The sequence below is a fragment of the Nycticebus coucang genome, chromosome 4 (assembly GCF_027406575.1).
Source record: "Nycticebus coucang isolate mNycCou1 chromosome 4, mNycCou1.pri, whole genome shotgun sequence".
Taxonomy (NCBI): Eukaryota; Metazoa; Chordata; class Mammalia; order Primates; family Lorisidae; genus Nycticebus; species Nycticebus coucang.
This window is the reverse complement of record NC_069783.1, coordinates 47,482,724-47,499,149: the sequence shown is the minus strand read 5'-3', so window position 1 is coordinate 47,499,149 and position 16,426 is coordinate 47,482,724. Positions and strand designations below refer to the sequence as shown.

At 41.0% G+C, this 16,426-nt stretch overlaps 1 protein-coding gene across 1 annotated transcript in view; it reads left to right on the top strand.

The window, feature by feature from the left end:
• The window catches only part of FSHR (follicle stimulating hormone receptor), a 33,862-nt gene that overhangs the window by 15,701 nt on the left and 1,735 nt on the right, over window positions 1-16,426 (top strand). Inside the window, 3 exon segments of the mRNA XM_053589331.1 lie at window positions 274-342; window positions 451-525; window positions 11,797-11,982. Coding sequence (XP_053445306.1) covers window positions 274-342; window positions 451-525; window positions 11,797-11,982 — 330 coding nt within the window.

The following is a 16,426-nucleotide window of genomic DNA, read 5'->3' as shown; positions in this document are numbered from 1 at the left end:
CAGGCTACTCTGCCTAAGAATGTCTTTTCGAAATTAAATTTCATCTATTCTTTTGAATAGGTAATACATGCACATCATACAAACTTTAAAAGTTACAAAAGGTTATACAGTGATAAATCAGTCTCCCTCCCAATGCTGTCCGAGCTTTAAGGGTGGCGCTTTCTTTACACCACTAACCTGCACTGTCTGACCTTGCCCAGCTCTTTCAATTATGAAACCTGTGTATTGTTTGCATCTGACATTATTGGTTTTTTAATGGGCCTTTTATTTCAGACGGCTGAATAAGAATGGGATTCAAGAAATACACAACTGTGCATTCAATGGAACTCAACTAGATGAGCTGTAAGTAGTCCTGACTAGTCTTCCAGGGCATTTGAATGAAAATGGCTCTTACAACAGTAATATTTATCTGGCTTTCTGTTTTCCTTTTTTCCTCATCTTCATCCCTAGGAATCTAAGCGATAACAATAATTTGGAAGAAATGCCTAATGATGTTTTCCAAGGAGCCTCTGGACCAGTTGTTCTGTGAGTAGCATCCCCCTTTTCTGTGTATCAGACCTCAGTTTGTGTAAGTTGGAAGTCAACTCTTTCCACCTCAGACATTTCCAAGATAGGCTGGCAGTCAAGGCTGATTTTTGTTCATGTCATCTACAAAGATTTATAGAAATAATTTAAGGGTGATTCATAGTCTAACTTTCCATAACATAGCAACAGTAATAATGACATGTAATGAGCACTTACTGAATGGTCAGACAGAATTTGGAGAAATTAACATGAGTTTTCTTGTTTAATACTTGTAACAACTCTCTATGGCAGGAGCTGTTATTCCCAATTTAGAAAAGGGTAAACAGGCTTCTCTGGAGGGGTTAATTAATTCACTTAAGATAACGTGAGCATTATGACAGAGAACTGATTTGACCCATGATACAGACTCATAACCACTCTGCTACTTGTCTCTTCCCTGGAAGGGAAAGGACAGTTCTCCTCCCTCACCCTCGATACCCAAGAGTCTCCTTCAACCGAACAAGACACACAGGCACATTATTTTGGGATCATCTTGCCAAAATCCTAGGGATACAACCAGTGCCTCATAGCTCTATATCCACAGGACTGTTGTCTCTTCTCCACTCCCATCTTTCCCTCTACCAAGTGACTTTGGCCCTTTTCTCTCCTATCTACTCCGCCTCTTCCATCAACATCATTCTAAGTCCAAACTCCTGAGGCCTCTCTGACAATCTCAGATACCAGTGACTTCTTCCTGTGGCTCTCATAGTCTTTGGAGGAAAGGGGTAATCTGAATCACAGTTACCAAAGACTTTTAAAAATGTGTTTTTAGGGAGGTGTCTGTGGCCCAAAGGAATAGGGTGCCAGCCAATATGCCAGAGGTGGTATATGGGTTCAAACCTGACCCCAGCCAAAAACTGCAAAAAAACAAAAAAAAATGTGTTTTTATGGGCTCTGAATAAGATCTACTATGTTTACTAGAGAATTTACTTCAGGAAGAAGAAAGAAAACCAGAAGGAAGGCATGGGATATAAGAAGGGATGGTGAGCAAAGAAATAAATATGTAACTAAATCTAAAGCTTTACCAAGCGAAACTTAGGTGACCTGCCTTTGGAAGCCATTCACCTGAGCCTCTTATTTAGCAATCAGCATGGACTATCTACCTACCTATTAACTATCTATCAACATCACTTTTCTTCTCACCAAATACCTTATATTCTCCTTTAGGCTGGAACCTATATATCCATAGACTTAGACACTGGTAGAATGGGAACTCCAGGACTGTTTATGACTGATAATAGGTGTGTTGTTACCCATACATTGGACTCTTCTCTTTTTAGAAAGAAATGTATGCTTTATGATATATTTGTCATTCTGACCAAACTCAAAGATCATTACAGAATACCTGTCTTAAGATAGGTAACCTACACAAACAGAGGCAATAATGGCATGAGTAAGGCCAAAGTGCCAGAACCAGAATCCCTGGCTTAAAATTAGTTCCTTTACCTCCCCAAGCCTCAGTTTCAGTGCCTTAAAAAAATGGCAAAATAGTAATACCTCTTTTTAATATTGTTTGAAGTTTAAAAATACATGTGTATTAATTTGAAATAAGAAAATAAAAAAAATTCAGAGTGGCATAACAAGAAAAACAAAAAAATTTCTCTCATTTAAATAGTTTAGATTTTAAGCACCAGCCCTGTGTAAAGTGCAGGGAACAAAAAAGAATGTTCTTCCTTACAGAAAGCTTCTATTCTCATGTGGGTAGAGGGCTCTAGGGGTACAGACAGTAATACAGAACTTAGTATGAGGTCACGATAGGTGCTATGAAGAACACCTATAATTCTAAAAGATGGAGAGTGCTGCACACATACAAAGTGCCTAGAACTTGTGATGCCTAGTTAGTGGTCCCTGTTCTTGGACCACTAGGGAGACAAATGACCTTTGACAAAGTATCTTTGCTATCTTTGATCCCCATGATAACAATTTGTCAACTTCACTTAGCTACATGGCTCAAGAGTTTTGAATGTTCCCAAATAGGCACTTTTATCTGTTCATGGCAGAATGTATCAGTCAAAGGGTGTATTTCCATATGTGATCTGTAGCAGATACAATATTGAATCCATAGCACATTAACCCACGGTCTGCTCCTGAGAATGGTTAAGATGGATGAGACCCCCATCTCATTCATTATCCAACTGAGGAACCCAGGGAAAGAAGAGGGTAGTGAATTGTTAAAGAAAGATCACTCAACAGCTGTTAGACCAGAACTGGGTCTCCACCTCATATTCCATGTGTTCTCACCACATCATGTTGCCATAAGTAAGTATAGTCAAATGTCTAAAAGTCATTCAATAAGGCCTTGGCAATGGGTTGCAAACTGAAATGGAGGGGAAATTAATTATTAATACCAGCCTCTCAACCTAAAAACACAAGTCAATGTTATGTAAACATGGCACAGAAGAACATCTCCTGAAGTTGAGCAGGCAGGTTCCAGGCTGGGGCACTGCACAACATTTCTCTTAAACATGTTTAACAGAGAGCACAAAACTCACATGCCCCAGAATGCAGGGCCAGAGGAGAGGCTCGGTGGAAGCATCAGAAGCAGTTCTGCAGGGTCCTCAAGTTACAAGCTATTGTTTTATCCCTTTTACCAGAGTCAGAATTAAGTGAATAAAATTTACAGAAAATCCAATGGAATTATAAAGCACTTCCCATGACTTAAAAGAGTAGAGAGTGGTAATATATTCCCACATCTCTTCATCTCAATACAAGATACTGGCTGAAAGCCCAGCCTATAATTACTAGTTTCCTTCTCCTCCATTACAGGCATGAGAATTGATCACCTTAACATCAAGCCTCCTTTTCTGGGGCTTTCAGGTTAATCCAGAGATGTTCTTCAAGTCTCCCCACCTGCTCACTTAAAATGCAAGAAGATGAGTGGCCTATCTCATTCCCACTTCTACAACTTAAAGCATCAAGCTCCAACCCAGCTAAGGCCTGGCCTGAAACATGCTTGTGCAAAAGAAGACCGGCCCACCTCAGGTGCTATGAGTTAGGAGTGGGACTGTGGTGTACACTGCTCACCCCAAGGGATATGGTGCCTGTGCCAAGGCTATGATTGTGCCTTGGACCAGACTCCCTCCACACCAAAAAATAAGATGCAGGGGACTTAATGGAGAATGTTCTCAGAATACCTGGGGAAAGCTTGATGGAAGCAGAATCAGGTACAGAGGGAAGTCAAGCCTCGATGCACTTGCAAAGAAGGCTCAGCAGATCCCACAGGGAGCTCTGGAGTTAGGACGGTCCTTCAGAGTTGTACTGAATTAAGGCAAAGGGCTAATGCTCTGCACCAACAGTCATTTGGATACCAGTTGTTTCCAGGGAAAAGCCAAACCTTATGTAAGTCAGCCAAAGGCAACTTTTAGAGTAGAACCCAGCTATTTGCCACCCCAGCTCAGAGCGATCCTAAAACTGACCTCAAGATGCGGTTTTAAATTTGTGCATCAAAATCACTTGGAGGGATTGCAAAACCTTAGACTATTAATACCCACCTTCAGGTTTGGGACCTGAGAACTTGTATCTCTAAGAATTTCTCCAGTGAAGCTGATGCTGCTGGTCCATAGAGCATCTGAAGACTCACTGTCCAGACCTAAAATATCTCCTCCACAAGTTGTGGTGGATCTTTCTGCCCCACAGGCTCACGCTTTTGTTTCCACCAAATATAGGAAATGGATTGTAAGGGAATGCATTCCTTAGATGACAGCTCCTTTCCAAAAGGCAAACTTTCTACAGTTGAGTGAAGAACATGGAGCCTCAGAACAGCTGACAGTGCAAATAAGAGCTGCTCCACTGCAGAGAAAGCCAGCAACACCCAGACAAGCTTCATCAGATTTCAGAGTAGCAATCCAGAATCCTCATTTCCCTCTTATGAGTCTTGACCTTGAACATCAGAAGCCATCTGAATTTTCACCTAATATTCAGAACTCACTTAAGTTGGTTTTTTTTTTTTTTTTTTTTAAGCAATCAAGCAATTGCTGTTTTCTTGGGAAACAGTGTCCTGTGGGGAAAATTTAACACATTGCCTTTGCAGGCTGGGGCCAGTACAATCATATTCTGATGGTTTATCAAATTGATTTGGCTATAGCTCAGATTCATTTGATAGTTCAGATTCAAACACTGCGTTATTTGTATAAGAATGATTCTCTTCCATTACCAGTGTACCCACAGTCCTATAGATAGTAAATTGCCTTTTTATCCCGCCTGGGATCATGAAAGAGAGGTCTTCTAGCCATCTGTCAGTGTAGTATACACCAGAAATGTGCTCTCACTTATGGAAATGATTGACCTATAATAACATCTTTGCTGGGAAAAATAGAAATTGTTCAAATCAAATTTGTGGCACCAGCTATAACACACTTTATTAAATGGGGCATGGAGCACTATTTAACTCCTGCCTCTCCTGACTCAGCGTCATATCACCAACTGCTGTCTCTCTTGCCACTCTGTCTCTCAAAACTGAGAATCCTAGCAATATTGAAACAATTTAAGATTACTAAATCTCGTTAGTGCTAGCCATCATCCCATGGTGTTTCTATTGGCACTTTGGGGAATTTTAATTCTTAAAACCACTCACTGCCCAAATATAGCATGTGTTGAAATGTTAACCACAGTGATATTTTAAAAAGACCATAGTCATTGGACCAGACAGCCCAGAAAGACAAGGATTAAAGACAGCAGCCTATACCTACTATTTTCCCTTTGTCCAGCTCACCAGCTCCAGTGACAAGGGCAAGAATAAAAGGATAAATGGATACTCATTGAGAAGACCAAGGCTTAGGTGACACACACTTAGTAGATGGTGACTGAACACCTACTGTGTATATGCCGGACACCAGCTAGGCATAAGAAGTAGAGAGATATAAAAACCAAACACAGTATCTGCCCTAATGAATGTCTGATAGAGGGATAAACATTACTGCCCAGGAAAATAAGCACTGCAGAAATCTTCCCAGGAGGTCATAGTAACACAGAGCAGATGCCCAATAAATCCTTGTCATGTGACACAATGTCTTTCGACAGGCAAAATAACTATGTAGGAGGACAGAGTCTCTGTCATCCTAGGCCTGAATTTCTACAACAGCCTCTTTGTTTCCTTACTACCTTTGATCCTTTCTCCAATTCATCAACAAGTATTGCTATTAAGCACCTACTACATGCTAGTCTCAGGGTTCTGAAGACTAACCTTACAAAAATATGACTTTCAATAGGTCATTCTTCTGCTCATGTAAATTCTAAACTCTTTTGCCTGGCTTTCAAGGCTAAAGTGCTGACCCCATCTCATGGTTCCTTTTATTCTTCAAACTACGGTTGCCTAGAACATTTATTCTAAATACTCCACACTATGTCATGATTTGTGTTCCAGGCCTCTCTCTGAGTCCATCTTTTATCCAAGAATCAGTGTAGCAGTCAGGGTTCTCCAGAAACAGAACCAATAGGATATAGGGAGAGAGATGAGAGGGGATTTATTAGGGAAACTGGCTCATGCAACTGTGAGGTCAAGAAATCCAATGATAGGTTGTCTGCAAGCTGGAAAATTACAGGAGCCACAGCATAGCTCAGCCTGAGTCCCAAGGCCTTAGAAGCCTGAAAGCCACTGATGGAACTCTTAGTCCATGCCCAAAGGTCTGAGAACAGGAGAGCAATGGTATAACTCTCACTCTGAGGTTGAAGGCCTGAGAATCTCGGTGGACACTGCAAGTCTTTGAGTCCAAAGGCCGGAAAATGGAGTTCTGATGTCTGAAGGCAGGAGAAGAAAAGAGTCCTAGCCTTAGGAGAGTCTGCCTTTTTGTTCTATCCGGGCCTTAGCTGATTGGATGATACACATTGGGTGAGGGTGGATCATCCTTTCTCAGCCCACTGATTCAAATGCCAGTCTCTTCTGGAAATACCCTCAGATACCCCCAAATAATGCTTACTCAGCTACCTGGATATCATATCTCTTAATCCAGAGAAGCTGACACCTAAAATTAACCATCACCAACTTCCACGAAGATATGAATAACTGATAATGGGTTTTTGTGTTATTTTCATCCTAAAAGTGAGGAGTGTTTTAAAAAGGGGATTAAAATCAAACATCAGATTTCCAGGCCATGTGGAAGGATCATGACCAGGGAATAGACCATGTGTTTGTGCATGTGGCTACTTTAGAGGAACAGAGCAAACATCAGAATACTAATGTAGTTAAGTCTCAAACCACACTGAATAAGTGCTACTTATCTTTGTCCCTACTAATATAAATTTCTATGGATTTTCCTTAATTCATGGAGATACCAGAGAAACCTTATTTTTCTCTCAGTCCAAAATATGGAAGACTTGATGGGTTGTATACATGGTCACTCTAGCCAGTGAGCTTTAAGTGAAAACATTTACAAAGATTTTTATTTCCCTATCATCCTGGTCCCACGTTAGTGAAAGAATTTGCTTTGCCAAACTTTAAGTGACTGTTCCTCTTTCTCCCACTAAACACATCTTCCTTCAACATCCACCAACAGAAGCTCTGGATCGCAGGACACTGACAAGAGGCCTTAGTCTCACAGGAGCAAAGCACCTGCGCACATGGCAGCAGCAGAAATATTTTGTAGCTGTGATAAGAAGGAATCCAAGATAACAAGCTGGGTCCAGAACGCAGGGCGGACAGAAAGGCACTGAAGTTTCTCAAGGACATTCCCAATCTAACATCTAAATACTGAATTGCATTCGAGTCAGTCCCCCCAACACATCATCCTGCTTATTCCCTGATGCATGTCTACCTCCTTATAAACTTTGCCCAAGGTTGCTGCCTTCCTTGGTAACTTTGATACCCTCAGTTACATATAATTTCCTGCTGCAGAAGCACCATTTTGCTGAGCTCACTTTAAATCCAAGCCTCTGGATTTCTCAGTCTGCTTTTCATCTCTCTTACCTGTAAGACTTGCTCCAGCTTCTCATTTTTGACAATACTGAAGCATGTCTGCTAATCAGACAACTACTTATTGAATAGTTTTCATGAGCCCAGCCCTGTGCCAGATATGATCTAGATCACAAAAGTGTTATAACAATCCCTGCTCTCAGGCCTTCCAAAATCTGGTGGAGAAGACAAACAAACATACATGATAAAAATAACATGAAGCTATAAAGATAACACAAGAGACGGGACTCTGGAGATCACAGTTGGCTGGGGTGATCTATCTATCTATTCCCTTTCCCAGTTCTTCTCCAATGTCACTCGCCAGTATATCTTCAAACAAAGTAATAATTTTCGGAGTACTTACTATATTAAAGGCAGTGCTGAGAATGGTAGGACTTTCTACCTTTAAGGAAAGACAAAATATAAATACAAATAGCTAGTGCATAAAGCAAAAGATAGTAAGTGCTAAGAAAGGCAGAAAGTATACAGAATATAATGCTATTGCACCCTAACTGGCTTTCAAGGAAAAATTGCTACCATAAATGTTAAAAATTATGGCAGTGATGAAGTCACAGAGACCTCACTGGAGTCTGTTTTGGTTTTCTATTGCTGCATTAAAACTTAGTGGCTTAAAGCAACCATTCCATTTGCTCACAATTCTGTGTATCACAAATTTAGATGGCCTGTCTCTAATCCATGCCATGTCAGCTCAGGTGGCTGGGTGCGAGGGATCCACTTCCAAGTTGTTCCTTTCATCCTATGCCTGGTGCAACTATGGCTAAGATTCAAATGTAGGACAAATGGGCCCTTGATAAGAACAATGTCAAAGAATTTGCAGACATCTTTGATCCACCACAGAGTAAATGAGATAATAGAATGGTATTCCATAGCATGTAAAAATTTGTTCCTCTTTGGAAATTTTCAATTAATGTAATGTTTAAAAACATTCTAAACTCAAGACGGTATGCATAATTAAGAAAAAATAGTCCTCTGTTTTATATTGCTTGCCTTGAAAAATATGAAAAATGTTCATGACAGGTAATGGTTTAATTGTTTAACTTCTCCCTGAAGGACATTTTTTAATGCTTTTATCTCATTCCTTATAAGGATCCTTGAACCGTTTTTTAAAAAAACAGAAAACTAGGTCTCATCTTTGCTTTCTTCCACATTTGAGAAAACAAAGAAGAATCCAAATACCCAAGAAAATGAGAATTTGATCACAGAAAACAGAGTGAGTGTTGATAGCAGAACTGGTCAAAAGAGAGAAACCAGAAAGATCTCCTGTGGCAGAGAAGAAAGTTGGGAAGCTTTGGAACAACAGGAAGTATAAATGGAGAGCAGGCTGGGACGTTTAGCAGCAGAGAGTGAAGTTTTACCACAAAGACGAGGGTTCATGGACCAGACTTTTATCTCCAGGGACCCCAAATCCAAAAAATCATAATGCAAGGGTGGAACAAGAAAAGATACCGTGGGACACCAGAATTTTTACCCCACAGGAAGTGTTTGATGTTATGAGAAGTAGTTAGATTCCAGATATAAGTGGTATGTAAAGCCAAGAACTTTCTGTGAGAGTTTGGAGAAATCAAGGATAATTTCACAACTTTTGTATGAACAAAAGGGAAAGCTACAGGTTCTCAGAAAAGATCAGGAAGTCAACATTTAATATCCAAAGGTTGACCTGTCTACTAGACATCTAAGTGCATATTACAAGGAGATAGTTGAAGAAGAGTCTGGAGTTCAAGAGAAAGAACCTATCAGAAATAAAATTTTTAAATCCATCACCATATAAATGGTATCTAAATCATAAGTCTGAATGAGCTCACCTACAAAGTAAGTGGAGATAGAGAAAAGAAGTCCAGGCACTGAATTAGCAGTTGAAGTCAGAGAGGAACCAGCAAATATGAGGAAATTTCCAAAAAGTCAAGAGACAAGTACTACTAGATACCAAGAAAGTTACCAAGAAGTTATGAAAATTCTAAAGGCATATGGGCCCAACTGAACTGGGACAATGCATATATTCTGGGTGAAGGGCACACTGATAATATTGACTTAAAATGAGCAAAGCAAACTGTGTAACTGAAATGTGTGTACCACCATAATTTTCTGTAATTTTTAAAAAGATGGGAGGGGGAAAAGAGTAATTAACAAATGAAGCTGCAAAATAAGAAGTAATCAAAAACATATAAGGTAAAAATTGACAAAACTAGATGTATAAACATCCAAAATCATAGTGATTTCTATGTACTTCTCTCAGCAGTGATAGAACAAATGACCAAAACATTGATAAGTATACAAAAGATTTGAATAGTATTCACAAATCTGATCAAATTTGGCATCTAACAAAGCAAAAAGTGTAATATAAACATGTATGAACTAAATAAAGGTAATCGTTAGTTCTGAAAATGTAGATCTGCCTAAATATCAAACAGGACTTCAACAATCCAGAGATTACCGACAATAGGCAACCTCTACCAAGCCTAGGACTTTAGGAGCAAGTGAGGAAGCTGCCGTACTGCCTAGGAACTGGGCCAACTGGTAGAAGTCGGATTCTCAGCAGATCTGTCCAATAAAAGCTGGAGTCACGGAGATTCAGCTGCTGCCTGAGAAAGAGAAGGAGCGTGAGGTTCAGGAGTAAAGTGTGAATGGGGATATATGTTTGGAAACCCAATATGTGCCTAGTATCTGAAACTAAGGGAGTAGGTAAGATTAACAAGAGATTATGTACAGTCAAAAAGGATCTAATTCTGGAGAATGCCAATATTTAAAAAACAGAAGTAAAACAAAAAAAATAATCAGAAGTCAAAGGAGACATCAGAAGAAATTCAAGAGAATATGATGCAGAGAAAAAGGATCTCAGAAAGAAGGAGTGTTTTCCCCCATGCAACATGATTGAGAGATCAAGACTGTTAGCAGCAAGGCTTGGCCTTAGTGAGCATGATTTTGCTAGAAGGTGGGGAGAAACGCTGGACCGTGAGAGGAGGAAATAGTGATGTCAAGTACAAACACCAGCATCAGTTTGGTTGGGAAAGGGACGTGACAAGCAGGGCACCAGTTGGAATGCGCTTCACTGGACAATAGGAAGCCATTATAAATTTTAAGCAAGAGAATGACAGAATGAAAACAAGACTTTCAGAATGTAATTTTCACCAGATTGTCAGAACATATGGGGTAGCAAATATAATTCACACCCCCAAGTTACACTGCTCTGAGTGCCTACTGCTTTGACTTACAGGGAATGCCAGCATTGAAGATCCTTCTTCCTCAAGCACTTCCAAGTCCCCAAGGGTGCTGAAATGAGCTCATCCTGATCATCACTTGCCACCAACCCCATCGAAGCACCCACTCCTGACCACACTGCTGGCCCCAACAGGTCTGAGCTGGTGCCATTTAAATCTCATTCTCACCAGCTGGTCTTGGTTTTCAGGGTTGCAGCTGCCAGAAAAGCATCCATCTCTAGTGTTTCTGCCAGAAAGGATGGGACTTAGAACCCGACAGGGACAGAGAACTGGCTAAAATGGCCTTTGTGCTGGCTCCTGTTGGATCTCTGCTGGTTCACCCAGGCAGAGACTTTCCCGGAATGAACAACTGCCTCTACGTGTGTGATGTTTACTAATAATAGCTGCCAGTCATGACGTGCTGTTCGTTGGCCATGAAGTTCTTTCTGTAGTTTAATTCATTTAATTTTCACAGCCACCCCCTGAGGTCAATATGAGTTTTATCTTCTCATTTTATATCTGGGGAAACTGAGAGAAAGAGAAGTGATATACTTGATCAACGTCTTAATTCCAGTAGATGGTGGGGGCAGGGTACATGTGCAGACACAGGTCATAACCACCACTCTATATTACCACTTGGACTTCATACTGGAGCCTCCTCTACTGCCTGCCAGACACTTTTTCTCCTTAGGGTGTATTTTCTTCTTACCCTTTTCTGAAATTTGACCACAGATTCCTCATCAGCTCATCAGAAATATTTCTATAGCTTGTCCTATGGTAAGGGCAAATGGTCTCAACCCCTGAGTCCTGTAGAAATTAATGAGTCCAGATAGAATTAAATGACTAATTCTACCAGCAACAGTGAAGTCCCAATCAGCCAGGCTGTCCAGGAATGAGGGTGACCTATTATCTAACTCCTCCTATCAGGAACACAAGGGCCAGGAGTGTTATCAAATCAAATGTCCTATTAGCCAAATAGTCATCTGATTCAGGTGCATTGAATTAATTGGAGTTTTCCTCCTCATCCATGTAAGACTGCCACTAGAACGCCTGCTATTTTGCCTGGTTAACTGAGAACAGAAAACTTCAGGTTCATAGTAATCATACTATATTTACCTTCTCTCTTTATAGAGATATTTCAAGAACAAGGATCCATTCCCTGCCTAGCTATGGCTTAGAAAATCTTAAGAAACTGAGGGCCAGGTCGACTTACAACTTAAAAAAGCTTCCCAGTCTGGAAAAGCTTGCTGCCCTCATGGAGGCCAGCCTCACCTATCCCAGCCACTGCTGTGCCTTTGCAAACTGGAGACGGCAAATGTGAGTTTACTTCTGCCCATCCCTTGAGCCCTGCTTGGGCAATTCCCCAATGTAGAACTGAGTCCACCACTTCATATCTATGATGTGAAGAAAATCTACTTGTAGAAAAAAGTCCCTGACTGTGGTCGATATGCACATTCTGAATCAGAACTTCAGTTTTGTGGAGATTGGGGGATGGTTGGACCATTTCTGAAAATGGGCCCACAGGGGAGGGCTACCCGCATAGTGGAATATCTACCAAATACTAAATGAGAAAACATGAAAAACACCAAAAATATGACTCATAGTTGGTGCTTGCTATCTATTCCTTCTTTCCTTTGTACCCCTATGGGGTTTATCCTTCATATCCCAAACTCTGCCCTAATCTACTACCACCTACTTTGACTTTGGAGGAGAGAGGCATAAATGCCAGGCCAGAGACTGAGGCACATATCTGCAGCATGTCCCAACCACTTTAAGCCTCTCTAATCCACTTCAGATCGTACCACTTTACAGGGAGGACAAAGATTGAGACATGTCTTTGTTTTGGCTTTCAAGGAAGTGTCAGCTTAAAGAAGCCCAGATTTAAAGAGGACAATCTAAACAGAGCCAAGTCCCAGTAGGTCACTGGTTAAAACATTGAGGTTAATCATAGACAGGATCTGGAAAGAGTGAAGAGAGAATGGCTGGAGAGAATGCACATGGTCCAGACACTGCAAGGTAAGAAGTTGCTGAATACCAGGAGTCCACAAAGTTCTTACCCTCCCTTGAACTCACTCATACAACCTGTATCCGAAACCAGGAGAGCAGGTCAGAAAAGGATATCTACAGTCAGACTGTACCCAAATGACACCTTTTCACGACCTTTGTACAATAGCCTAGAACTAATATAGCTTTCTGGTGACATTATTTCACCATTTTAAAAGTTGCTTCTATTATTCTACCTTTAACATAGATTGATCTGCCCCTGTGGACATATCTCTTGCTCAAAAGCATAACATAAAAAAAGGCAACAAAACAGTACACACCCTAAAATATTTCCAAAGTAACTAGGAGTCTATACTAAGACCCATTTGAAGGATTTACAGGAAAAAAACAAGGCTGCTTTGCAGAATTAGCACGTAGAGAAACTACCCAGAATTGGGCACTCCTCAAAGATTAGCATGAAGCCATGGAATTTCTTCCTGACACCAGAATACTTAAGGTCCTGGGCTGAGGCAGAGGCCTGCCTCTTTTATATTCCAGACAAGAATTTTTATAGCCTCAGCAAGAAATATACCAATTCACTGCCAAGTCCCTGGAACCGAATACCCCTATGGAGAATCTTAAAGGATGTTACGGTCCCTGTAAGAGCACCTTGCATGTGCTGGCTGGCCCAATGCCAACACTCCATAGGAAGTCATCATCTCACTGTGTGGCTCAGGCTCCTCTGGTCTTGCCAACTCTGAGCATTTCAGATGTAGCCTTAGGGTTCTCCCAGCCAGAATTCTCCAGGTCTGCCTCACATTGTCCCAAGACATGAGGCCCTCCCTGATCCCTCCAGACCACTCATCTCTCATCCCCTCTAGTCCCTGCTATCAAACCTGGGTCTGTTAGGGTACAGTAGGGAAAGGATGTGCTTCTTCCATGACATACCAACTGGAGTATCAATAATTGTGATAGGTGTTTTCTTTTGCAATGAGTGATTTTTACAAGTAGCAGCTTTACACAAATAATACAAAATAATTATTCTATTCAGAAATCATCTCTGAATTTGTCCCTCAAATAGTATCATTTCATTGTATACCATCGTAGGAATAGTTTAATGATAGGATTCAACTTTAAAGTTGTATAATGAAATTGTTCTTCTGGTCTTCATTTGCAAATAATGCCCAAAGTGTAATTGTGAGCCCTTTGTGACTGTGAGGTTTCCCCCAGTGGTCCTCCCAGACTTCTGCCAAAGGCTGTGTCAATCACACCCCTCATTTGTCAACCAAATATTTCCTTTTCATAGTTCTGTACTTAGCTTGTGTAATGTCCTCTCGTTTCATTCTTTGATCTTTCTTATATTTAGGCCATTTCTTCACAACTAGATTTTAAATTGATGCACTGTGACATATACTTACCCACACAGGGCCTGGACCCCAACAAGAACTCAATCAGTAATCAACATCATTTGTCTCCACATTGCTGACCTTGGCTGAGTAATCACTGCCAAGCACGGTAATGCTTTTATACCTTTATCTCATCGAATTCTCACAAAGGTAATTCATTATTATTCCCTTCTCAAGGCAGAAACTGAGACTCAGAGATACCAAATAGCTTGATCAGCACAAACCAAATTCAAATCCAAACGCTCTGGTCTGTTGTCTCCAAAGCTCAGACTCAAGGACACTCTACTATGTCGCCTTCTAAGTATCTGTTCATTAATTGATCAGATCCAAGAATGTCACTTTCTAAAGTGACACTAAACTGAATTCTCAACTCCTGTGATACTTGGGATTTGCTAAGGCAGAGGCAAGACTGTATTTTCCTCAGTGTCCACTGTGCTTCTGTTCTCATCTCAGAGGCATCCGTTATTTACCCTTCTCACCACCCCATAGCATTGAGACTCTTCTCTTCCAGAATGGGGAGGCAATGTATTTGAAATATGTCAGTAATAGTGTCAACATTAAGGAGCTCCACAGAAGCCAACCATAAGCTCCAGGATGTGAAAACTGTCTAGATGGTTAAGTCAGATCTCAGCTTAATGGACCAAACTGCAGTCAACAAGTACCAGGCTCCTTTCTGTTCCTAGAATTGGGCTGCAGCTAATCCAATAGATTTAGGAGTCAGGAGTTAGACTCTGGACCACAGAATGACCATCTTGTCCCCTCTATGCCCGTTAAAGATCTTACCTTACCTTCCTTAGAAGATTTCTGACTAAACCAAGAGATTTTCTGGGCTCTGGTTCCATTCATTTTTAATTACATATACGTTCTCTTCCTCCTTGGTACAACCTGTCACTAATTTGAAAAGCCATACTAGTCTCTAATACAAAAAAATTATGTACTCTCCAACAACAAAGGAATCTCTCCAGCCAAGAGAAAATGAGTTCCTGGCAATACAATTTGTCTACCAAAACTGAGAGAAGGGAGGAGAGGGCAGCAGCCCCCTCTCCCTGAGGTTGATCGGGAAAGGTTCAGCCTGTGTATGTGGGAACATTTGGCAAAACTCATCTTTTAACATCAAAGTCTTTACCTCCTCCACTTCCTTCACTCTCCAGCCAACAGTCTTTGTATGAACATTTTTTTTTTTTTTTTTTTTTTTTTGTTGAGACAGGGTCCCACCCTATGCCCCTGAGCAGAGTGCAGTGGGCGTGGTAGCTCACCACAACCTCAGACTCGGGCTGCGGGCACCCCGCTGCTCAGCCTCCGGAAGCCGCTGGGATTACAGGCGCTCGCCACGGCGCCCGGCTGGGTTTTTCCATTTTTTTCACGAATCTCGGGGTCTCACTGTCGCTCAGGCGTATGCACAATTTTTTTTTCTCTTTTTTTTTTTTTTTTTATTGTTGGGGGTTCATTGAGGGTACAATAAGCCAGTTACACTGATTGCAATTGTTAGGTAAAGTCCCTCTTGCAATCATGTCTTGCCCCCATAAAGTGTGACACACACTAAGGCCCCACCCCCTCCCTCCATCCCTCTTTCTGCTTCCCCCCCCATAACCTTAATTGTCATTAATTGTCCTCATATCAAGATTGAGTACATAGGATTCATGCTTCTCCATTCTTGTGATGCTTTACTAAAAGGCTTGATACTTACCTCCACACTAACATCTGAGTTAATGTTAAGGTTTGAGAAAGATACAATCATTTAACATTGTTATGAATTTGCCCTTTGGAAAGGGAGAGAAAGATACAGTCACTTAATATTGCTGTAAATTTTCCCTTTGGTGAGGCATGTGTGACTTTTTTCTCCCATCCAAAAAGACTCCCAACATTTTCATTCCACAGCCTTTGCTGCAAAACAGAACCGTTGCCTTCTATGTCTCTACATGCAGTACATTGGTAGAACACTCTGGGGTAGAATATTTATAACTATGGATTTAATATTTATCATCTGGACTTCATTCAAATCCATCTGTAAGTACCTCTATCCTGTTGACAAGGTCTCTTGTACATGTGGATTTAAAGGGAAAAGCAAGACAGGAAAGTAGCCCAAGAAGAACCAGGCTTCCCAAGGGGTAAGTTACAATCTTGGAATAAATGAGGCTATTTTGCAATCTGCATTTGCTCTTTTGGGCACCCACTAGGAAACTATTTAATATGAGAGAGCCATGCTTACCTTGCAGACACATGCCTAATGACTACTGTGGCCCCTGAGGAGTGAGATATTAAAGAAGGACCCCATTTCAGGCAAATTAGCTGGCCTCCCAATAGCCTTGCATAACAAAGAGCCAAGGGAACAGGAGCTGGCTGGGAACCAACTACAGGTTCTGACATTCTAC